Here is a 24,820-nt window from a genome sequence, read left to right as displayed (position 1 = left end):
GTTTGAGGGACTTGCCAATCACAGAGCCAGAGCTCTCTGGCTTCCTCCAGAGAACACAGCCCATCTGTGGGTAAATCTTCTATTTATATTACCAGCCTCGAGGGCCTGCCATGTGCCAGGCTCTGCTCTGGATGCCATGGAAGAAGCAGGGAGCAGCCCAGGCTGAAGCTCTTGTCCCACCTCCTTGTATTCCTGTCCCTCCCTGAGGACCAGGCCTCCAGAGCAGGGAGGGGGCAGGGCATGCTTTCCTTCCTTCCCCTCCTGGAACAGCACCTGAGAGGATTCTGACAGGCTCAGGTTCCCTGTAGACCTGGGTCCCTGGTGGAGGAGCTGCCAAGAGGTTGGGCCTTTGCCCGTAAATCCCTGTGACCCAGGGACCAGCCCTCACAGGCCCTGCAGGGCAGGGGCAGAGCTGGGTCACTTACCAGGCAACGTCTCCCATGTGGGTGACACAGGGGTCCCAGTTTAGGAAGCAAATTGCTCACTTTGGGTTTCCTGCCAGCGAATTTCCCTGATGCACATCTCAAGAGAAACTTGAGCTCAGCAGAAGGCACATGGGACCACATTTAACCCTCTCATGGACCTGCTCTTTGTGACTGGGATACAAACGAGGAAACTGAGGCTCAGAGTGCTAAGTCACGTGGCAGAGCAAAGGAAGGACCTTTCATCCATCTGCCCAACCCCATTGACAGATGAAGGGCTGGAGGCTTAGACAAGGCCAGCAACCCGCCAAAGGTCACATGGCCAGTTAGTGCCAGGATCAGGCTGGGAACCCAGGTCCCATTTCAGCCCCAGCTCTTTGCTGCCCCTTGCAGACACAGATGAGCCAGGTGCAGGGTAGGTGCTGAATGAAGCCCCTGGAACCCGGTGGCCAGGGAGCCAGAGATTCTGCCCCTCACTGGTTTCCCTGAGATTCAGCGCGAGCCTTATATTCAGACCCTGAGGCTGGTTTACATCAGAAACTACCCCCCCTCCCATGCCATCCTGGTCATTCCTCATCAGGATCCCATATCTCTGCGTGGGATATGGAATAACAGGCGCTTTATCATCCAGCAGCTGGAAATGCCACCATGGATCCTCCCCTATTCTGTTGGTAGAGATTTGAGTTGGCCCCAGCCTCGAGCTGTTAAAACAGTGCTGTCATGGGGACCTCATGGTGGTCAACCCCTGCAGGTGGGAGACGCCCACTGCAGAGGCCTGCTGGGTCAGAGAGTACGTTTACTTTATGTGGATGACACCAGTGTTCTGTCCTGGGTGTGGTGGCACCAGGTCTCAGGACCCCCAGATGTAGGTGGGGAGATGTCTTCCTCCTGATTTTGCAGGTGTCACCAACAAAGACCCTGAGGGCCCAGCATCACATGCCCACCAAGGCAATCACAGCCAGCAAGCAGCTCAGGTGACTCGCTCTGCTGACTCCTAGTAGATACTTGGTCCTCTCTGCCATGTCTTGGTCTTGGCCCTGGATGACAAAGAGGGAGATGGAGGGGGCAGGGGTGGCCATGTGCCAGATGCCACATCTTCCTTGTGGTACTTTGCCTTGGGAACCCATCTTCCCAGGCTGCTGGGAGGACACAGGGAGCCTGCCTAGGAACAGACCCACAGGAGCCCCGGGGGCTGTGCTCCCAGGATGCGTGGTCTTGGGTGAGGCTTGGCTCCTCTCGAGTCCTTCATTTCTCTGTCTATGAAATGCTCATGACCATGGCCCCTGCCCAGGGCTCCATGGAGAGTGGAGGCGATGTGCACCAAGCCCTGGTGAGTGGGTGGGAGGGGTGCCGGGTGAGCAGCAGGAGGGCGGGGACAGAGCCCACATGCCAGGACCCCACATCCCAGCCCAGCCACTGTCTATCCAGTGACCTCAGACAAGGTGCTCCATGCAGGGGGCCTCAGGATTCTCACCTGTCCGTGACATTCCATCCCAGAGAAGGGCTGGCCCTGAAGGACGGAAGTCACCTAATGCCCTTGGATCGGCACATGGCTTGTAAGAAGTATCCCCTCAATGTGAGCTGTTGGGTCTGGCCATGTGACCTTGAAGGGGCCACGTTCCCCTCCAGGTCCCAAGGGACAAGAGGGTTGGGGCAGCTTGGGGTTGGGTGGCTCCCACCTGGCTGCTCATTGAAATTGCTTGGGAAACTGAAAAAAAATCCCAGGCCCCATCTAGAAGTTTTGCTTTGATAGGTCTGGCGGGGGTCTGGGCATTAGTCTGTAGTTACTCCAGAAGATTCTAATATACAGCCACGGCTATGACCCCAGAGCCACATGTCCTGAGGCCACAGGGGAAACTTGGAGTGTCATCCTCTGGCAATCCTGGTCCCCCATGGGGACAGAGCATGAGGTACCTTTTCGGGTGTGGATGCTTCAGAACAGCATGTGCTGGGCTCAGCTCTCTGGGGTCCGTGGCGGAGCAGGGCCACCTCCCAGGAAGCAGATCCCTGGGCCCACGGAGGGGCCACCAGACACAGCCTGCTCAGGGCCCGTCTCAGCGCAGGCCCTCCCCCCTCCGTCTTCCACCATCTGCCAGCAAGTCCTTGCTTCTCAGCCACAACCCTCCCAGCCTCCATGGCCCAGGGTGTCACTGAGGTCTGTCCCCCTCTCCCCCAGAGTCCTGGATTTCCATAAAGAGCTCATCTGGAGTATTCGCCTGGGATCCTGTCCCTGATTTGAAAGCCACTTCCTCAACCTTGTTTCCTATTGGGAAAATGGGGGGCTTCCTCTCAATCAGGTTCTCCCAGCAGCTGCAGGAACAGAACGGAGGTTTCTCCTGGGTCCCCACTGTTTTTGATGCGTCTCCTGGCTGCTAAAGAATGAATGTTTGGTCAGAGGGAGTGACGTCAGCAGCCATAGGTGTCGTTTATTAGGCACCTGCAGCATGCCAGGCACTGAGTCTTGCCTCTACCTCATCTTACAGGGTGGTCCCCTTATTACAGAGGGGACACTGAGGCTCAGCAGATAAGAACAGAGACATGGTCTGGGGTCCAATGCCTCTGTGGTAGACCACCCACCGAGCACGTCTAGGCCTGGATTCCATCTCCAGCACCCAAACCAACCAACAAACCAACCAACAAAAAGCCCAGAGATTCTGTAACGAGTCAACCTAAACCAGATGCCATGCGCCCTGCCCTTTGCCTGCTGTGTGTCTTTGGCCAGCCACGCCTGTCTCTGAACCTTGTCTCTCAAAGGGGCTCACACTCAGACCCCCTCACAAGGTTGGTGAGCACAGATAGAGAGTCAGCTTCCGAGCCCTCAAAATTTGATGATTGGTAGCTGCAGTTGTCCCTGTAGCCATAGGGGATCCGTTCTGGGACCCCTAAGGATACCCAAATCCAAGGGTGCTGAAGACCTTCCTATATAATGATGTGGTATTTGCCTATAACCTATGCACAGCCTCCTATATACTTAAAACATCTCTAGATTACTTATAAAAGCAAATACTATGCAAATAGTTTTATACTGTTTTGTTTAGGAAATCATGACAAGAAAAAGCATGTGCAGTACAGGCGCCATTTTTTAAATAATGCTCCATCTGCAGTTGGTTGAGTTCAGGGCCTGGGAGCCCTCGGGTGCGGGGAGCTGGTTCTGCCACCTCTCATCTCTTTAGTGACTTCCAGGCTGCTGGTGTCTTGATGACTTAAGTGACACCCTCCTTATTGTGCCCTCAGAATGTCTGGTGAATGTTAGAGGGTAGGGTAGATGTTTACATGTACAAATATTCATGATATTTGCTGCCTGGTGACTGTGCTGGGTGGTGATTAGCAATTTGGAGACGCCACAGGACCCATCTGAGGACCCGTCCACAGGGCACACACCTCCTTCTGATCCTCTCTCTTGCGAGCCTTCTGCCCGCTCAGCAGGCCTGAGTCTGAGTCTCTTGTAATTAATCAGTGATTGACAACTTAACCCTCTTTAGCCTCCTGAGCACGTGACGATCTATGTTTCCAACCTCAAAGTGACCTAAGAAAGGCCCCAGATTCAGAAAAGCATTTTTTTTCCCAAGAGCTGGGGAGGAGGCTGAGGCAGGAGGATCACAAGTTCAAAGCCAGCCTCAGTGATTTAGCAAGGTCCTAAGCAACTTGGCAAGACTGTCTCTAAATTAAAAATAATAATAATAATAATAATAATACTATATATATATATATGGCTATGGATGTGGCTTAGTGCTAAAGTACCCCTGGGCTCAATCCCTGGTACCAAAAAAAAAAAGGAGGGGGGGTGGAGGGAAGCATCTCTTTAGCCTCTCCCTTTCAAATTCAGGAGTTAACACAGGTTAGACCACTGGTATATTTTTGGAAAAAATGGAAAACATGGAGTTCATTCATAAAAACCTACAGGGAGCTCCCTGGATAGAAAGAAATTCTTGGAGAAAGATAGATCTGCCTGGGTTCTCATCTGAGGCCCATCTCCGGTGTGTGACTCAAAGCAAAATACTCCCAGGGTCTCCTGTAATCATCACTATGGCCCAGAAGAGGTGCTGACACCCCATGTCTTAGACTCTGGAACGTGCACACCACACACACGTCAGGGTGGCCGCAGGGCTCCAGGGTTTACGGTGGTGCTGTGGTGCTGTTTGTCACCTGTGTTTACTTTTATAAATGCTTTCCCTAGGTCCCCAAGGTTTCAGGGAGGCCAGTAGGGAATGATTAATACAAAGAGTGAAACAGGTCGGCCATTTCCTTCCTGGGCCCAGCTTGGTGGAAATCCCCTCCTGCAGAGGACTTTGACCTCAGACCTGGAATTCCACCTGGTCTTCCCTTCCTCACTGTCTGGCCAGGTCAGTGTGTTTGCCACCAAGACAGGAGATGAGAGGCTAAGAACACCCGCTCCTGGCTTTATTAAGAGGATTAACAGATAATGTCCTGTACAGGCTGGGGACCCAGCTCAGCCTTGCCGTGTGCTTCCCAGCATGAGGCCCTGGGGTCAATCTGCAGCAACGCCAAAAAAAAAATAATAATAATAATGTCTAGGAAGGTTCTTCACAGTGTCACTCGCTCATGGTCACAGGTGGCCTCCCAATCACCTGACTTGTCTGTCAATGCTCCTCTGCAGCCAGACCTTCTGCCCCCATGGTGTCGGGTCCTGGGACCAGGGCCACACCTGGGCAGATGGTGAGCTTCACCTGCAAGTCCCACGGCTTCTCCCCCCGCAACATCACCCTCAAGTGGTTCAAAAATGGGAATGAGCTCTTGCACACCCAGACCAGCGTGGACCCCACGGGAGAAAGTGTGTCCTTCAATGTGTCCAGCACAGCCCAGGTGACCCTGGCCCCTGGGGACGTGCACTCTCAAGTCATCTGCGAGGTGGCCCACATCACCCTACAGGGGAGCCCTCTTCGTGGGACTGCCAACTTGTCTGACACCATCCGAGGTACAGGACCCTGATCCCCACCTCAGCCCACACTGACCACCCAGCCTGCTGCTCCCCAGGGGCCTTGATCCAGGGCCTCAGTGGCCTGGGCTCTAATTCCCAGCAGTGCTGTCACCTGCCATCACATATGGACTCCTGCCCTGTGTCCAACATGAGCTGGTGGCTTCATTTCATTGATCAGAAGCAACTACCACTGCTGAGCTCCTCCCAGAGCCGAGCCTTGACGTGCAGGGAGGTTCCATCTATTTGCTCACTTCCTGCAGGCCAGGAGCTGGGCTTGTCAGCCTCACTCACTTTACCCTCAGGGGAGCTGCTGGTCACTTGGCACCTGTGGGTGGCAGGCCCTGTGGTTAGTGATTCACTCCTGTGCAAACCCTCAGTGTCTGAGCCCCTCTGCATGCCTGTCCCTGTCCCGAAGGGAGGCTCTTGCCCTGCTGGGTGGAGCTCAGCTGTTTGTCCCATAAGGTCACAGCTTCTGCCTGTGCTGTTTCAGTTCCACCCACCTTGGAGGTCACCCCACAGCCCACCATGGCAGGGAACCAGGTGAACATCACCTGCCAGGTGAAGCACTTCTACCCCCGGAGCCTACAGGTGACCTGGGTGGAGAATGTCAACGTGTCCAGGACAGAAACAGGCTCGACCCGCTCAGAGAACAAGGACGGGACCTTCAACCTGACGAGCTGGCTGCTGGTCAACTCCTCTGGGCACAGGGAGGACGTGACGTTCACCTGCCGCGTGGAGCACGATGGGCAGCCAGCCACCACCAGGAACTACACCCTGAAGGTCTCTGCCGACCCTGGGAAGCAAAGCCCAGAAAACACCCCTGGTGAGGCCCACATCCCAGCTGACTGGATGCTTTTATACTTCATCTTGACTCTGTGTGTTCTGACGTGAGAGCAGTGACCCCCCTTCCCACAGGGCACCCAGGGCCTGGGAACACAGCAGCGTCTTAGTCAGCTCCCCACACCCACACTCTGAGGGTCTCCTCTGTTGGGTTGGGCACACATCTCATGGGGCCTTCAAACAGGGACACTAAGGAGGAAGGCAGGATGGGGGATGGGCCTGTCCTGACAGCCACCACTTGCCTTCTTCACCTGACACTTGTCACATCCTCATGGCCCCCTCCCTCCTCTCTTTCTGACCTCAGCCTAGTGTCCCCAGCACTCCTGCCTGCTGGCAGTGGGGTGGGAGGCTCTAGGGATTCTTTCATCTTGGCTCAAGGAAAACCAGTGCTGCCGTGACCACTGTTGTACCTACTGTGTCCCATGTGTGCTGTTTCTGTGCGACGGTCTCTCAAGGACCCTTTCTGGGCCAAGGGAATGCTCATTTAGCATGAAGGTGACGCATCCATTCCACCAGGTTGGGAGACCCAGGCACAGGTTATCCGCCCCCCTCCGATGTGTTGCGAATTCTTCTTACTTGAAAATAGCCACATCTTGTTGTCCTCTAGTGCCACCGTGGAGTGATGACCTGTCATCACCTTGGCTGACAGTTTGTATACAGCAGAACCTTTGGACAGATGAGAACAGAGGCCACTTCTTTGTGCTTCCTTCAGGGAAGCCCCAAGAGAGCCTCAGTGCTGTGTCATGGTGTCCCTTTGATTGTACCGAAGCCTGGTTTTCATAGGATGTGCAATACAGGGTGTGTGGATTTGTCACAGGCTTGCTGTGTGACCTTGAGCAAGTCAGTGCCTGACTCTGAGCCTCTGCTTTCTAAGGGCCATGTTGAAGGAGATGAACTTCGTTCCCCTCAGCTCTGATTCTCTGCGGGTAGGGACTGTGACTGTTTTATTCAGCATTGTAGCTTCAGGGCACATAATAGGAACTCAATTGTTGGAGAGAGGTTGGAAGAGTTGGTGTTGAATAGTTGCAGTGGAATTTATTATCATCCTCAAGAAGAAGGCAGCAGAGGGAAGAGGTTCACCTGACCTGCCCATGGTCATGTAACTGGTTAGGGACATTGATTTGAACCCACGTTTCTATGACTTGGAGCCCTGGATCTCCTACCTGTGCCCTGGGGCCCCTCAAGCCTCTGCTTCTAACCCAGGTGCCCTGATTCACAGCTCATAGGCTGTAGGGCCCAGGGCCGGGGCGCAGATGGGTGGTCAGCCCCTGGGCTCTCACGCCGCTCCACAGTGTCCCTCTTCCTCAGCGCCTTCTGCCGCTAGCGGCTGACTCACGGTGACTGACGGGTGGCTCCTCTGTGGTTCGGCTCCAGATGAGAAGGAACGTGTTCTGTTCCCCAGGAGGGAGATGCTGCCCACACCCTGCAGCTGGGCTCGGCGGTCCCCTCCCCCGGGCCCTCAGCCTGGTGTTTGCTCCTGGCGACCCCCAAGGGCGACTGTGCGCCGACCCCTGTGCCCACGTGACTGCGAGGCTCGCCCGGCCCAGCCAGCTGTTGTGCCTCACTGTGCAGAGGGGCCGTGGGTTCGGGTTTTTCTGTTTCCCATCTGCATAAGTGAAGCCTGTCTTCTGTGTGGTCCTCAGACAACTCTGCCAATTGGAACATCTTCATCGTGGTGGGCGTGGTGTGTGCCTTGCTGGTGGTCCTGCTGATGGCGGCCCTCTACCTCCTCCGCATCAAACAGAAGAAAGGTGGGTGGCACCCCTTCTCCTCCCTCAGAATCCGCCCCTGGGCTTGTCCTCCCCAGGACATGTGGTGCCTTGGGCATGGGTGACGGGGTCCAGAGGTGGCCACACCAGGGCGGCTGGGGCAGCTGCTCCAGGCTGGTGGAGTCTGGGAGGGTCCCTCGTGGCCTGCCCCTCATGGTGGCAAAATGATGGTCATTGCCCTGAATTTCGTTCCTCCCAGGTCCACTCCTGAGGCAGGAAACAGATTGCTGCCAGGGGTAGCAAGAGGGGCCCTGGGACCTCCCCTTGCCAGTCTCAGGGGGGAAGAGGCTTTCCCAGGAGCTGCCTCCAGACTCCCTCTCTCCTCCCGTGCATCCAGGTCACATGCCCAGCGCAGGCTGTGGGGAAGGGAGTGGGGTCAGCACAGCCAGTACCTCCGAGGTGGGGGGTGGGGGGCTACATGTAGGATGTTAGGGCGGTGTGGACACACAGTGCTCCTCAGGGTGACCCCAGAAACGTGGGTGTCCTCCCTAGAAGCCCCACCCTCCATGGCACTATGCATGAGGCTGGGGCTGGGACAGGCCTCGACTTTGAAGTCAGGCCAACCAGGGTTCTTGATGCCTGTTTTGTACTCTATAAACAATCAGCTCTGCCTCCACGAGCCTCCGTTTTGTAGCCTCATCTGTAAAATGGCTTTAGTGAGCCCCGTGCGGTGGTCACACCCATAATCCCAGCGGCTGGGGAGTCTGGGCCAGGAGATGGCAAGTTCAAAGCCAGTCTCTGCAAAAGCGAGGCCCTAAGCAACCCAGTGAGACCCTGTCTCTAAATAAATACAAAATAGGGCTGGGGTGTGGCTCAGTGGCCTAGTGCCCCTGGGTTCAATCCCCAGTACCCGCCCCCACCCCCGCAAAACAAAATGGCTTTAGCAGCACCTGCCTTGGAGGATAGATCTGGAGCCCAAGTCAGCTCCTGGGAAGTGACGAGTCTGGCATGTTCTGGGACCTTAGCGTGCACTTCCTCAGCCACACTTAGAGGAGGCAGTTTTAAGCTGGTATTTCCGAAACCTTTTTTACTGCAAGCGACAGAAATAACATTTCACATCTCAGCCCAACACACCCCTTTAGATAAAATTGAAACTTTGGTATTTTCTTTTTGGTCATACTCTGTTCTTTTCTGTTTAAAGTGGCTGGCTGTGACCCACCATGAGCCACAGGTGGCAAAGTGACAGGCGCTGTCCCGAGCTGCCCTCCTGTGGCGGGGCACTTGGCTCAGCCAGCACGGGCGTGTCCTGGGTAGTCAGGATCCCCTCTGCTCCAAGCTTCTGTCCCTCCTGGGCTGACAGGAGTCTGCCTGAGACACAGACCAAGCCCCACGCTCCAATTCAGGAGGATGGGGGTAGGCCCTGCCTCTCCAGAGAGTAAAGGGGGTCCACGGCACCTGTCCCATAAAGGTCTCCCTACAGTTCCTGGGGAGCCCTCCGCTTGTTCACCCAAAGGTGACAGAACATTGTGGTGGCCATCAGTGAAGCCCTAGCTGTCCTTTCCAGGACTGCGTCTGGCGTTAGGCAGGGCTCCTGGCTCATGAGCTTGTCACTGTGGGGTAGGATCAGCGGCCCCTTGTTGCAGAGGAGGGATCTGAAGAGAGGTCGACACCCAGGAAGCCCCTCAGCTGCTGAGTGGTGGGTCTCTACACAGAGCCCAGCTCCCAGACCAGGCTGCAGGGACCTGTGTCCCACTGGGCCACCCCCATGTGCTCCACACTGATTCTGGGGCTTGGCGTGTAGTGACACAGTCAGCCCCCGCCACAGGCCTCAGTCCAGGTTTTGCAACCCATTTTATAGGTGAGGAAACTGAGGCCTGGGTGAGTTAGAAAGCTTGCTCAGGTCCTCCCAGCCGGCAGGTGGGGCCAGGATTCAAAGGCAGGGACCACATTAGTGCCCACTCTGCACACTGCCTCCCCGAGCCCCAAGGAGATGTCCCTCCTCCCCTCCTTGGGCCCTGGAGATGTCCCCTCCTCCACCTCAATACCCTGTGCATAATGTCCCCTTGTCAGCTCCACCACTGGCCAGCTGCATGAGCCTGGGAAGTCACCCAGTCTCTCAGGTGGAGAAGGAGGGTGATTGGCGTCTGGTCACTAGAGTCTCAGAGGCGACACGTGCCCCAGCTTGACCCTCTGCCTTCATTCAGGCCTCAGCTGCTGAGCCCCCACCAGGTGCTGGCTGCCCCAACCACCCAGCCCCTGCCCAGGCACCAGGCCCGGTGAACTCTGCCGCAGGGATTCCTGCCTGCGGCGGCCTCTGCCTGTCCAAGTACAGCGCAGAGCACACTCAAGTGCACACATTGCTTTTTAATTACAATTTTGCAGCAAAATTGGAGTCAAATGGCTGCTCAGCCCCGAGGCCTCTCTGTGGGAGGCCCCATATCACAGGCTTAAAACCTTTGAACCAGACAGACGGATGGGACACTGTCTTTCTTGGAAAGAGGTGATATGTAAATAAATGGGTGCACAGCCCCGCCCTGTGAGTTTTAGAAGCTCAGAGAGGGAAAGTGGCCCACCTAGGGTCACACGGCAAGTAGGTGAGTGGTAGAGCTGGCTTCACACCTGCTCCTCAGCCGCTCTCCAGAATTAAGTGGGACCCCTAAGAGGGTCCCACTGAGATTTTCACTTGCACAGGAGTGATGTCCCGAGAGGGGAGGCAGGTGGCTTCTCCTGGAAGTGGGAAGCCAGGAAGGCCTAGCTTAGTCCTCGGCTTCTAGGAAGATGATGGACCACCCTCGGAGGAGGTGGCCATGGGGACTTCCTGTGGTTCCCAGGATGTGATGGAGATAATTACCTTACACATCCCTGGAGCAAACCTTTGCTTAAAAAAAAAAAAATGTTGCCAGAGGCGGTGGTGTTTCTAAGAGACTCACTGCTTCTCCTTTTCTCTTTCAGCCAAGGGGTCCACTTCTTCCACAAGGTAAGTGCATCCTTGGGCCCGACGCCTTTGCAGTTCTCGCTGGGTGGCTTGGCGATCGCGGGTCCTCCTCACTGGCCCCTCGGTTCCCCTCTCTCTTGTAAGCTGGTGGATCCAGGTCTGTGTTTAATTCTGGTCTCAGATACAGGGGTTTGGTGCACAGTGACACTGATTTCGCACCTCTGTCCCCAGTCAGCATGGCCCTGATCTAATCCCCTGCAGAGTGACAGAAATTCCAAGTCCCTGAATGTCATAGTGTCCTGCACACACGGCTGGCCTCTCCCTCCCCAGATCCCAGTTCTATACCTGCCTTCTCCTTCGTTGATGAAGATGTGTTGAGTACCTCGGGTGCCAGGGTGGACGCTGGGCAGGGGCTCAGGTCTCCTCACAGAGGGAACGTTAGCTTATTGATTGACACTTGCAGGGACTTGTCACATCCCTGGTATGTGTAGCTCTGCTGTGGGTGAGCAAGAAGGAGCCCTGACCTTCATGGCGCTCAGCCTTGGCAAGGGATGCAGGCAACAAGCATGCAAGTGAAGTGATCTAGAACATTCTACCAGGTGGTGACAACTCTAGTACAGCCAAGGGGGTGGAGGGTCACGGTGGGGGGCTGTCTCAGGCAGAAGGGGCACCTCTGCAGAGGCTATGTGAGCAGAAACCTGCAACTGGGAGCTGAGACCAAGATCAGGGTCTGGGCAAGAGCCGTCAGGGCCCAGAGCCTGGGGAGGGAAGTGGCCAGGACGGAAGGAAGGAGGGGAGGCAGGGATGGGGTCCGGGGACGCAGGCCTCCTCTTAGCAGAGGCTCATGCGGCAGGATGTGCTGCAGAGCTGGGCCGAAAAGACTGGTCAGCATCCAGGAAGGCCCTGGGAGTCATCGCCAGCAGAGCAGGGGCCACATTCCACAGCGTCCCCTGGGCATGCCACCGAGTGGAAACAGGTAGACATCTACTCTGAACACGAGAAACAAAACTGTAAACAGATTCGTATTGTTTCAGGTCAGGTTTTGCCACCAACTGGGTTGGGCAGATCTTCCATTTCTTTTTTCTAGAGCTTTCTGGGCTTCAGAATTGCACAGCAAGAACTCAGGATCTAGGGTGGAGGCCAGTGGCCTCGAGTGTGGGCTCCTAGAAGGATTTACAGTTTTACTCCCAGTGGGAGAATGAGCCCTAGGAAGGATGGGGTCTGGCTTTTGCTTTAAGAGCATCAGCCTGACTGCAGGTGGGAATCTGGCTGTGAGGTGAGGGTGGAGGCAGGGAGGCTGGTGAGGAGGCTACTGCAAGGGACCAAGCAGATGATGGGGGCCCAGACCTGAGCGGCGGGTGGGCTGGCCAGTTTCTAGCATAGTTTGAAGGGAGAGCAGAGAACTTGCTGATGGATTGGATGTAGAGTCAAGGACAACTGCAAGGTTCGGGGCAATGAAGCGCTGTGTCCTGAGACAGGGGTCACAGGTGATGAGTGTGGTGATGGAGGAACTACTGGGCTCTGTGGTTGCCCATAGTAGGAGCATCTCACCTGCCCAGAGGGACACTGGGCAGCTTCTTGTGCCATTCTCCTGTGCAGAATGGAAAGTCCTGGTGCCGTTGGGTAAAGCCGTGCCTCCTGCTCTGGCCTCCATGGGCACTTCCTGGGCTGAGCCTGTCCAGCCTCCCTGCAAACACTCAGCGCCCTCCTGACCTCCCAGGGAGTACTGTCCTGGTGCCCTGTCTTTGCCTGTCCCATCCACACACCTGGCACGCTCTTGTCCAGGAGCCAGACTCATCCCCATCCTCTGCTGAGAGACCATCAGTGGTCCCCCGTGTCCCTTAAGATAAAGTCCCGAGGCTCTGGAGGCCTCATGGCCCGGCTGCAGCTGGTGTGGACGGTCTCACTTCTCTACCCCGCCAGGCCTCACACTGAATGGCTGAGCCACGCTGCTCCCTTCCTGCCACACACAGGCCTCCCGCTGTCCTCCTGGCCTCTGTGCACTGGCCTCCTCTGGGTGGACCCCCACACATACCACCCAGGGTCTCCACAGCACTGGGGGCAGAGGCACCTGTGAGCTCTGCAAACCACTCCTGGAGGAGCTAGAGGCCACCCCTGCCTCCACCTGGTCACCTCCCACTCTTCCTCCTGAGCTCAGCAAGGACCTGACCATCTACCTACTTAAGGGGCTTCCTGTGGCCTCCTGTGCCCTGGCACTGACACCCCCGTGTGTTCCAGGTGTCTCTGCCCATTTACAACCCATCTCTCTCGAGGGCAGGGACTGTGCCCCTCGTGTTCACAGCTAATAGCTTCTGAACTCGGCACTGTCCCTGGAAGGGGGCAGGCGCCCAGTAGAGGTTTGTTGAGTGACTGAATGAGCACAGTCCCTAACCCCTGCTGTGCTCAGAGCTCTTCTCTCGCCAAATCCCCAGACCCCTGCTCTCCGTGGGGGCGTCTCTCCCTTCTGTTTTGCTTTGTTATTGGCCTGACTTTTCATCTGACTCACCTTCCCAGTTGCACAAGAGGTTCTGGAAGCAAAGAACAGTAAGAGTGTCCATGACAATGACAGTGGCGGTCACAGCTGCCATTAACTGAGCATTTATTGCCTCCTGTGCACCCATCCGTCCCTTTCCTTCCTTGATCCCACTCAGTGGTTTTAATTTTTGCAAAAGCCCTATGATTGATCCCCAGTCCTGTCACAGGACAGGGGTTCCCAGGATCCAGGCTGTGGCGGACTCCTGGGGAGTCCTGTTCAGACACACTACACCCCGAGTCTGTTCAGGGTTCCTACCGAGCCAGTGCTGTTCTCCCCGAGCCACACTCTGAGAACCCCGATTCTAGAGGGTTGTTATCATCCTGGTCCTCGGGTCAAGGCACCTGAGGCTCAGAGAAGTCATGTGACATTCCCTGGGTCCTGCCACTCATAAGTGCGGGCACTGTGACCCCAGCCCTGAGGCGGGCGCTCCTCCTCTCTGCTAGCCAACCGCTTTCTGCCTGTCTCTTATTTTTCCAGCGGGAGCCTCCCGAGGAGCCGAGGCGTCACTCCTCCCTTATCTCGAGTGAGCTGCTGGCTCTGGCCGCAGCTGGCGGGGGTCAGCACCACTCCAGGGACAGGGTGCAGGGGAGGCTGCCACTCCGAGCTCAGAGAGCCTTCAGCTGGTGGCTGATGAGGGACCACTGGCCCCAAAGCCCCCCCGGCCCCGGGCTAGGAATGCGCAGGCAGAGAGCGTCGCCTGTCATCCTCCCCAGCTCAGACTCCAGAAGTGAGTCTCTGCTCCCTTAATTGGGCACTGGGGTCCGTTCAGTGGACCATTTGCTCACTCGTCAGACGTTGGCTGCGTTTATTCTTGGGATATTTAGGGCTTTCCGGAGTCTTTCATTGATTCATCTGGACGGGCCCCGCTGGGTGCCAGGAGCCCGAGCTGGGGCATCGCAAAGGAAAGCAGAAAAGGGACGAAGCTAGGCCTGTGGCACTGAGGGTCCGCGGGAGAAGAGCTCATTCATTCATTCAACAAACATCTAGGGAGGGCGGCCACGGGCCAGCCCAGGACAAGGTCGGCGCCTCCCAGGTGAACAGGACAGACCTCGTCCCTCCCCGTGTAGAGCTCCTGGCCTCTTGGGGACAGCTTACCCGACAAGCTGGAGACTTAATGATGTCTGCAGGGGCTGCTGGGATAAGGGAAGGGATGGGGCAGACAGAGAGCCGGTCCAGGGCTCCAAGGCAGGAGCGCTCAACACAAGCTCAGGGCGTGGAGGCCAGAGTCGTGAGGGTGGGAGAGGCGAGACCGAGGCGGTCAGCGGGGCAGACCACCCAGCACCTCTCTAGCCCGCATAGAGAGGGATCGCATCGTGTGGCGAGAGGGGTGAGCGCTCCGGGCAGAAAAATAATGTGACATCTTTTATGCATTTTAAGTGTGGAGAATGCTGGGCACAGTGGCTCAGGCCTGCAGTCCCAGAGACGTGGGAGCTGAGGCAGGAAGACTGCAAGTTTGAGGCCAGCTGAGCCAACTTGGCAAGACCCTGTCTTAAAATAAAAAGGGTTGGGAGGTGGATGAGTGTCCCTGGGTTCAATCCCCAGTACTAAAAAAAAAAAAAAGAAAGAAAAAGAAAGAGAGAATATGGAGAATGGAGGCAGAGAGGCCAGAAAGGAGGCTTGTTTAGGAATTTAGAGAGGAGATCTGAGAGAGGGAGATGACAGAATGACTTTTTTTTTTTTTTTTAATGGAGCTGACCAGCCTTGCAGGAATCAGACCGCAATTTTTCTTTCTTGTACAAGAAGAGAGAAGAATCAAGGATGACTCCCACTTTAGCCTGACTCAGGATGAGTAGTGCCATTCATTGAGATAGAAAGGCCAGAAAAAAGTGGATAATTGGTTATAATCTGAAATACAGCTATGATAGAGAAGAGCTTGAGGTTCTGAAATGGAATTTGAGAGATTCAGTGAAGGTATCACCCCTGAAAAGACTGTTTAATATAGGATTTGAGGGAAGAGTTGGAGTGAGGCAGATGAAGAGGCAGGAGGGCTGTGTGTGCAGAGGTCCTGGGGCACTCGGACCAGCGTTCATTCCAAGTTGGTTGTCGGGCGCCTGTGCCCATACAGCATGACAGGGCAATGTACAGCAGAGGTGAAAATATGCAAGGAGGTCCGAGATTGTCACCGAGGGCCACCCACCATCCCAGCATGGTCAGCAAATCCTTCCCAAGGAGGTGACACCAGAGTTAAGTTTTGAAGGATGCTTGAAAGTTAACCAAGAGAAAAAGCGTGACGGGGTCATTCAAGGCTGTTGTTGAAGCAGAAAACACAAAGCTCCGAGTAGCCAGCATGAAACACTTGGTGGGTGGCTCGTGAGTAAATGAGCGCGGGGGAGTGGAGGAGCCCGGAGCCAGGCTGCCTGGGACGCTGAGCAGGGCGAGGAGCTGGACTCCAACCAGACAGGGAGCGGGGAGCGGCAGGGGGCTGGAAACCAGGGGGTGGGGGGAGATCTGCATGATCTCCCCCACCAGACGCGTCCCCAATCCTGGAGGGCTGTTCCTGTGGCACAGGGGACATGTCATGCCCCAGAACTGCCTTCTGAGCCAAGCACTCGTGCCAAATCCATTAATAACCCGGCTGCCAAGCGCCATTGCTCACTTCTGACACCATTCAGGGGACCGTCCCGGAGTCACCAGCCTGAGAACTTAACACGACTCCTATGGAGCCAGCGGCTCCATGTGCACATCACCTTGACCGTGACCCCTGTGCGCTGAGCCGCAGCCTCCAAAGGCCGAACCAAAGGCTTTTTTGATGAACCAAGGCATCTTGGTCTTTCTCTTTTCGTTGTTTAGCCGTATACATAGATACTCCTAATACAGGACATTTGGGAAATAAGGGAAACTCAAGCGAAGAAAAATACCCCCACAAAGACCACGGCGGTTGGCATTTGCCCCCCATTATTATCCACACATTTTCCACCGTTGAGATCATTCCACAGAGATTTGCCTTTTCGGTTATCACTTAAATCATTTGTAACTTTAAAAAAGTACCTTCTCATGAACCTTTTAAACCTTAATCTCTACGTTCACCCTAATTTCCTAAACAGGTCTCGATGGACAGAGCCCAGAGAGATAAACCTCCCTCCCCCCACCCCGCCTGGGACAAACGGACAGGAAGTGCCTTTGTATATGGAATTTCCCCCCAAAAGTCAAGAGATGGAGACCCCATCCAGGCTTTCCCCCTCCCCCCGGGGCTGTCCTTCCATGGTCCTAGCTTGCCTCCCCAACCCACAGCCTGTGAAGCACCATGCCTTCCTCGCCCAGTGCATCTTCTGGGTATTATCATCTTTAAAGATCCCTGCCCACAGGCATTGAAAAAAAAAAAAGCAAATGGCAGAGCATTGTTGCAACGTCCTTGTTAGTGAGAGAAGGCTCCCTTGTCCAAACATTTGATAAGCAGTTGTATTTCTGCTGTGACTCATTCATCCCTGTCCTCTACCCATATAGGAAGTGGGACTGAAATGTTATTCTTATCGATTTGCATAAGCACTTGAGATAGTGCGGTATTTATATCTGTGTGTCTCTTTCCATTTTAGGTTGCATGAGCCCGAGAAGAACGCCAGGGATATAACCCAGGTACAGTCCTTGGTGAGCCGCCCTTCCTGGGAAACTCAGGGTGTGATTTCCTTGCATCAGCCTGAGTTGCAGATCCGGTTCTAAATTAAGACTCTGTCCCCCCCCTCCACCCCACCCCTCCTGGAGGGAGGCGGAGGGGAGAGGATCTGTGCATTCCTGATTTCCCGTGTCCTCTGCGGGCTCCTCCTCGCTGCTCCAGCCAGGAGACTCTGATGTAACCTTGCTTCACGGTACCACTCCAGTGGGGCGCCAGGCACCATGTGTGCTGGGTGGCCTGGTGCCCTGGGGTCGGGCTGTAGCCCTGCATTTGCTCAACGCAGTCCCCCCACCAGGAGCACCATCCCCATCAGCCCGCTCCTACCTGGGGTAATAGCACAGCGCTGGCTGCCAGGGCCTCTCTAGCTTTTGCTGCTGGAAAAACCCTTTTGTCATGAATTTCCTCCCGCGGGTACCTCCCTAGACCTGGCAGAACCCCTCAACATCGCTAAGGAGACTTCATAGGCAACGTGATTGGCCTGTTTCTGAGCAAATGAGACTGGCCTATTTCCAGCTGACCTCGTCAGACCTGGGAGGCAGGGGCCCCTCAGCACCTGGTAATGAGGCAGGCCCTGCTCTGAGCCCGGTGAAGGAGCACCAGCTGCCCTTGACATTTCCTGGGCGATTGGCATCATTTAGACATAATGTGTTGATGGAGTCCGGCTGGGGGGAGGCCGAACACCACAGCCTGCCCTCCTGACCTGCTGCGGCCCCCACAGCCCTGGGCATGAGATTGGGTGGGAACTGGAAGAGACAGAACCATGTCCAGTCATGGCCTTCTCCCCAGTCTGGACTTCTCTCTGGAACCTTCTGGGGAAAGGACGATGGTGAGAAGAATTAGTCATGAAAATCTATAGAAATCACCGTCAAAGACTTAATGAGCATCAGCTTAGTGCCAGGCCCTGGGCTGTAAGCAGGGCAGTCACGACCCTGCTCTGGCCGAGCTGGCAGGCCTGAGCCTTGGGCCCCTGAGGCTGGGCACCAGCTCTTGCTGGGAAGGGACTCTGGCTGTCCTTGTGGATTTCGCTGACAGCAGCTGGGGAGCACCTGCAGGGCTCAGGATGCAGGGGCTCTGGTGAGGGAGGGCCACAGCCCTAGAGCCAGCAGACCCTGCCGGCTGGGTGACTGCCAGATCATCAGGCCCACTTAGGTTTCAGTTTCCTCGCCTGGGAAAGGGCCCGGTGAGGCCCGGGAGGGGATCTGTGGGAGTGAGTGGTGTCCAGAAGCCTAGGATTGAGATCAGCAGCTGCTGGGCGCGGGAAGAGCAGGCTCTAGTTCACGGGGAGACATTTTAAGGCGCGATGACCGGTGGTGAGACGAACGTGGGAGGTGTGTGGCTTTGCAAGTGGCTGGCGTGTGTTGGCGGTAAGCGCTCGCAGGTGCCAGGCTCGGTTCTGAACGTTTGCCTGGATGCTTCCGCTCGATCCCCACGACAGCCCTGGTGAGAGGCACGATTATTATCCCTGCTTCACAGATGGGGAGACTGAGGCCCGGAGAGGTTAAAGGATCTGCCAAAAGTTGCTTAGCTTGAAAAGGCAGAACCAGGATTCAGACCCAGGTCTTCTGGCTCCAGAACCTTTACAACCCCCACAGCTGATGATCTCACTCCCTCACCACTGCTGTTCTGTCAGCTCCGGCTGTACCAGAGTGAGGGTGAAATCATTGCCATCCATTGTTCACCCTTCCCTCCCTCCATCCATCCATCCATCCACTCATTAATGCATTTGTTCATCCATCATCCATTCATCTCTCTATTCACCCGTTCATTTATCCATCCATCTATCTGTGCATTTATCCAACCATTTATCCATCCATCCATCAATCCATTCATCCGTGCATTCACTCATACATTTATCCATCCATTAATCCATCCTTCCACCTATTCATCCATCCATCCACCCATCCACCCATCCATCCATCCATCCATCCATCCATCCATGCACTCATGTCTTCAACATGAATTGAGCCTCTCCTGTGCCAGCCTTGGTGCCCGCATCAACAAAAGTCTAATGAACATTTGCCAAATAAACACATAAATGAATACGAGTGTCCCTTCCCATATGGGGACATCATATCTATTCAGGCCCCAAGCAACCCCGTCCTTGGCAGTGGGTACTGTGACGGGAAGCAGGAGAAGGAGCCTGGGCCCAGCCAGGGGCATGGAGGGCAAGGAAGCATCTTAGGATAGAGTCACGCTTGAGCTGAAATGGACTTGGTGGATTTGTGACGAGGAAAAGGAGGGGTGACGTGGGAAGAGAAGTGAGAACCACTGGTGGTTCCAGCTGGGAGGAGGGGACAATGAAGGAGGACTGTGGGGGGACTGTGCCCAGGTGGTGGTTGAGCAGGCTGGATGCTCCAGAATGACCTTCTCTCCATGCCTTTTAGATCCAGGACACAAATGACATCAATGACATCACCTATGCCGACCTGAACCTGCCCAAGGAGAAGAAGCCTGCCCCGCGGGCCGCCGAGCCCAATAACCACACAGAGTACGCCAGCATTGAGACTAGCCCGCCATCCAGGCCGGAGGACACCCTCACCTACGCCGACCTGGACATGGTCCACCTCAACCGGGGCCCCAAGCAGCCAGCCCCCAAGCCCGAGCCGTCCTTCTCGGAGTATGCCAGCGTCCAGGTCCAAAGGAAGTGAACAGACTGTGCTTGGCTCTAGGGGCCTGTCCCCACGAGCTTTCTTGTCCCACATGGAGTGGTCCGTGTGGAGGACAGCCAGCCCAGACCCGGGACGGCTGGGTGGCGTCAGCCCCAGGACCAGGAGTGAGGGTGGCTCTCGTCTGCCCAGCCCCCTCAGCTCTCCAGCATTTCCAGGGCAGCCACGGCCCCCACACCTTGCACCCCGTCTGGAGGACTGATGTTGCCGAACCACCCAGGGAACCCGCCAGCGCCACTGCTGGGGACCAAGAACTGTTGTGCCTCTGACCGTCACTCATGGGTCTGGGTGGTGGTCTTAGAGACCCTGGCTGCCTCCTTGACGCCCCAGATCCTGCTCTTCCAGGATGAGGAGGACAAGACCCCCCACCTCCTCTTACCACCTCCACCCAACTGGGGCTTCTGGGAAATTCTTTCCCTGTAGATCCAACTGCCCCCTCCATGGAAAAAGCTGGAAAGAAAATAAAACTGAGACCCGAGTCCTGAGACTCGGGAGGTTGCTGCCGACAGTTCTGGCCTCGCCCGCTCCGGGTCCATGTGCCACTCTGGAGCATCTGCCAGCCCCACGGGGCGCTGGGCGCGGCCCACCTCTCCTCTCAGCCCCCAGCTTGCTTCCCCCCGGCCAGCACTAACCCAGCAGCCTCGCCCCGGGGACGCCTGTAAATTATTGAGAAATGTGAACCGTGCAATCTTGAAGCCGAGGTGTTAGAAAACTTGATCTGTGGTGTTTCGTTTTGTTTCGTTTTGTTTTCTTTTTTTTCTTCTTCTTCTTAAAACAACAGCAGCGTTCTCTTGGCTCTTTGTCATGTGTTGAAGTTCACGGTTGGGTCTTGTGAAGTCTGAGGTTTAACAGTGTGTTATCCTGGAGGGAATTTTCTTACAGCAGAAACTGAATTCCTCCAAGTCCCAGAGCCCCGAGGACCTGGAAGAAGGATCCATCCGGCTGCTCTGTGGAGACACGTAGCCTTCTCTCTGGGACTCACTGGACCGCGCTCTCAGCTGGGCCACCCGGCGGGGTCTGTTCCCTCCAAAGCCCCACGGTGGTAAGTGCAGACCTGTCCAGACCCGATGCCTCAGTCTGCTCTTCCATAGAGTGGGAAGAGGGACGGTGACACCCCTCCCCCACCATTTCTCACAAGCACTTTAGGGACATGCACGGGGGGGACACTGAGCCAGGCTGTTTGCCTCACCCCCTTAGCCATCGCCCCCTCCCCATCCGGCTCTCAGAACTCATTCCTACAAGGAAGAATCTTCCATTTCTGCTCATGAACGCCATTGGGATCAGACTGGAATAGATCCTGGTCACTACCGGGCAGCCCAGCTCTGAGCCAAGGCAGACCCCCCCAGCCCCCCGCCCTCTGGTTCAGGAAGTCGGGCAGAGGTTGTGACCCAGTCACCCTCCGACTGTCACCCTTCTAGCTGGGTGCCAGGGCCTGGCTGGGCCCAGGAGCGTAGGTCACAACCCTGGTTATTCAGTTTTCACATATGGCTTGTAGACTTGAGAAACGAATGTCCCTGATCCCCTGAGCTGTGGGAAGCCCGTGGCACACCTGGCTGTCTGAGCCAGATGCTGAGCCCACCTGCCCGCCCGTTTCTGCAGGTGCAACAGACAGGTGAGACCCAGGGGCTCAGCGCAGACCCGGCTCTCGGGGGCCGGTGACTGGTGTTTTACACACTGGCATCTGGAAGTTTGCTGAGCCAACGGGCCACAAGGGCAGCCTTGGCCTGACAAGCCAGCTCCTCGGTGACATCTGGGAGCCACAGTGGCTCGGTCACCTGCTCTAGTTGTTTCTCAATTCCAAAGGGTGGGCTTGTAACCCTTCGCGTCCCTCTGCTCTGCCCAGAGACAGCACACGTGTGCACACACGCACGCACAGACACACACAGGATTTTTAAAAGAATGTTTTCTTGGTGCCATTTAAATTTTGTTTTACTTTAATTTTGGGAGGGGGAAATAGGGAATGAGGCCAAGGAAGACTGTAGTTTAGTTTCAGCCGGGCAGCCTGGAGAGTCCCCGTACCTTGTGTATGGAACCCCAGGAAAAGGAAGAGGTTGAAATAAACCTGCGGAAGGAGCGTGGTTTCAGGAGTTTATTTTCAGACTGTTGGGAAGGAAACAGGCCCCATTTTGTATATAGTTGCAACTTAAACTTTTTGGCTTGCAAAATATTTTTGTAATAAAGATTTCTGGGTAACAATGACGACTTTGGGTGCTGTGTGTCCTTGCCTTTAGGATTGTGACTCAGGGCCTCCTTGGAGGCTATTGTCTACCTGTCCCCAAGATCCTGGAGAGGGTCCGATGTGACCCAGGCAAGGCTTAGAGACAATCTGCAGTGCTGGCTCCTCTCTCCAGGTGTGGAAGACCTAAAACTGTTGGCCTGCCTCAGAGAGAGTCAAAGGAAGGTGACAAAAATCCAACAGACCTCTGGGTTCGAATCCTGACTCTGCTTTTTGTAGCTGTGGGAGTCTGAGCATCTCTCCTTCTTGAGATTTGCACCCCTCATCTGCACAGTGGGGATAATTAAGCCCCCTGCTACGGTTCCTGTGGGAATTAGGAGAGGTGACAGGCGCTAAGACCCATGCGTGGCCCATGGCAGACTCTCACTAAGTATGCAGCCTCACCTTCCTGCCTCCCCTGCACAGTGGACCAGCAGCCCCTCCACATCTGTGGACCTTAGACAAACAGCTCACCTCCCTGGGTCTTCACTCTCCGCCTGGCAAGTGCCAGTGTGTAGTAGGTGCTCAAGAAATGGTAATTCCCTCCCTCCCTTAGATAGTGAGACTAGTAATGATAGTTATGCAGCAAGGCTAATGCATTAATACGGTATTACTACTCCTTAGTGCTCACTATATGCTAGCACGGCATGGGTACCTCTTAGATCTGGTAGCTCTATCAGGTCAGTGCTGTTATGGCCCTCATTCGATAAACAAGGCACAGAGAGGTGATGTCATTTATTCAAGGTCACAAAGCTAATGGGTGACATCGCTGAGCCTCAGTTCCAGCAGTCTGACTTCAGGGCCTGATGCCTACCCACCACGTAGATAGTCAATACATCACATGTTAAGCACCGCCCACAAAATCAACCGTAAGAGCTGATGGGGACTTGGCGAGTTATGTGCCAAATGCTTGAGTTACTCCTCGTTTCATCTCCCAACCCCCTGAGGGAGGTGGGAACTCCTTCTCTATGCTTTACAAAGGAGGAAATAGAAGCCAGGTCACCTCCCGCTGTCCCGTGGCCAGGGTTGGAAGGCAGAGGCTGACTCCTCCCAACATGCACCTTCAGTGCTCATCAGCCCAGGGGCTGTGGTTGTGCCCATTTTGCAGAAAAGAGCATTGAGTTTCCGGGAATGCGCACCCAGTCAGGTTGGGTCTTAACTGGAATCCACAAGCCCATGGGCATCTTCCCCACGCCCTTGGCCTGGTCCATGTGCTCAGGGACCCCCGGAGCCTCCTGCAGGACTCAGAGGTCGCCTGCGTCTCAGGCAACAGAACTTGGCAGGTTCCTGGCCCTCTGCCGGAAAAGTTCAGCTCCACCCGGCCCTTGGGGCCCAGTCCATGAAATCTGCAAGCCACTTGCAGGGACCAGGTGCAACCCAGGAGAAGGGGCGGAGAAGGGCCTCCTTCCTGGGAAGCAGCAGTGATGGATGGCGTGTCCGGGCAAGGAGACTTGGGGGAGGTGTTTTATGCTGCGCCTGGGCCTCTCTTCTCCACAGCCCAAATCTCCAGGGCTGCAGGTCGGCAGGTAAAACAAAAGTTGATGGGCGCCAAGTGGCCTTTTTCCTGCCTGCTAGGAAATCAGTCAAGCATTTGGCATTTATCGGGTACCTCCCTTGGGGTTCTTCCTCGTGCAGAGGAGCACGCTGCCCCCTCCCTCCATAAGAACCAGCCCTTGCTCGCAGGGGATCAGGAAAACCTCCACCCCCAACCCTGAAGAGTGCTCCCCGAGAAAACCCCCGTCTCTCGGAGCCCAGTCTCAAAGCCAAGAATCACTGAGGCTTATTTATTTTATTTAACTTTTACGTGAGCACATACCTCACATCAGACACTCTCCTAAACTCTGTACAAATATTAACTTATTTAATACCAATTCCCTCCATCCTCTTAACCTCTAAGCTAGATACGATGATTACCCCATTTAATAAAGAAATTGAAACAGTCAGATTCAACATCCTGCTCCAAGCTGAGAAGTGACGCTGGGGATGTGGCCCCGCCAGGCACTGAGCGGGCTTGATGGGGACCAGGGATGGCTGGAGACCCCAGGGGTTCGCAGGAAATGTTCAGGGTGCACCAGACCCTGTGGGAAGCCAGGAAGCCCACATGGTCTCCTCACTGAAGCTTCGGAGGGTCAGCCTGGTCACCAGCCGGTCAGGGCGAACCAGAGTCTCTGGGGGGCTCTGTCTTCCACTTGTGGGGTCTCCAGTGTCCCCTTCCAACATAGAGCTCAGGACCTGGGTCTTGGTTTGTTTTCTGAACTCAAGTTCATGACATGGAAAATGCTTTTTAGAGGGACACGTGTCCCAAGTGTGCAAAAGTTTGGTGACGGAGGTCAGATTGGCTACCCTTGGAGGGAAGATGGGGAGGGGCCGGGGATAGGCCGTTCTGTAACTCCAGGGTGGGGGCTCCTGGGACATTTACATGGGAAAAAAATCCCCCAAGCTGCACTCGGCGTGCATCCCCTGTACAGAAGCCAGACTTCAAATTTTCGCCAAGACTGGTGACCCACCCCGCCCCCAACCTTTGATGCCTGCCCCATTCTGACAATTTCTTCAAAGCAGCGACGACATCTTACCTTTGGTCCCTAAACCCAGGCCAGGGTCCTGGTCCAGGTGAGGAGCCCAAGGAGCACTGTCAAGTTAATTTGAGAGATAGCATCCCAGAGACCAAAATAGCACACGAACCAGGGAAAGAAACACAGTGGGCAGGAAGATCAAGGACAGCGAGGACAGACCGTTTATCTGTCATCCCTTCTTCTGCTGAGGCTCCTCCGATTACTCTCCCTCCCACGCAGCCTTGCTCCCCATCCCCCCACCTCCAGCCTGTGACGTGCAGGCAGATCCTGGCCCTGTGACCTTGGGCAAATGACTTCACCTCTGAGCCTCAGTTTGCTCACCTGGGAAATGGGGAGAGTGGCAGCCTGCACCTCCTCTCAGGGGTCTAGGGAGGG

General features: G+C 55.5%; 1 protein-coding gene across 2 annotated transcripts in view; it reads left to right on the top strand.

Annotated features, from left to right (window-relative positions):
- Window positions 1-21,856, top strand: part of LOC114107026 (tyrosine-protein phosphatase non-receptor type substrate 1-like) — a 41,531-nt gene extending 19,675 nt beyond the window's left edge. Inside the window, exons 4-9 of one of the 2 annotated variants that reach the window (XM_027954313.2) lie at window positions 5,041-5,358; window positions 5,852-6,184; window positions 7,845-7,952; window positions 10,863-10,887; window positions 16,915-16,966; window positions 19,376-21,856. In XM_027954313.2, coding sequence (XP_027810114.2) covers window positions 5,041-5,358; window positions 5,852-6,184; window positions 7,845-7,952; window positions 10,863-10,887; window positions 16,915-16,966; window positions 19,376-19,639 — 1,100 coding nt within the window. In that variant the 3' untranslated portion in view covers window positions 19,640-21,856. The remainder of the gene's footprint in view (window positions 1-5,040; window positions 5,359-5,851; window positions 6,185-7,844; window positions 7,953-10,862; window positions 10,888-16,914; window positions 16,967-19,375) is intronic. The other variant, XM_027954322.2, reaches the window with a different exon arrangement.
- The last annotated feature ends 2,964 nt before the right edge of the window (window positions 21,857-24,820 follow it).

The sequence above is a fragment of the Marmota flaviventris genome, chromosome 2, assembly GCF_047511675.1.
Source record: "Marmota flaviventris isolate mMarFla1 chromosome 2, mMarFla1.hap1, whole genome shotgun sequence".
NCBI lineage: Eukaryota > Metazoa > Chordata > Mammalia > Rodentia > Sciuridae > Marmota > Marmota flaviventris.
The sequence above is the reverse complement of the archived record's forward strand: the minus strand, read 5'-3'. Positions and strand labels throughout refer to the sequence as shown.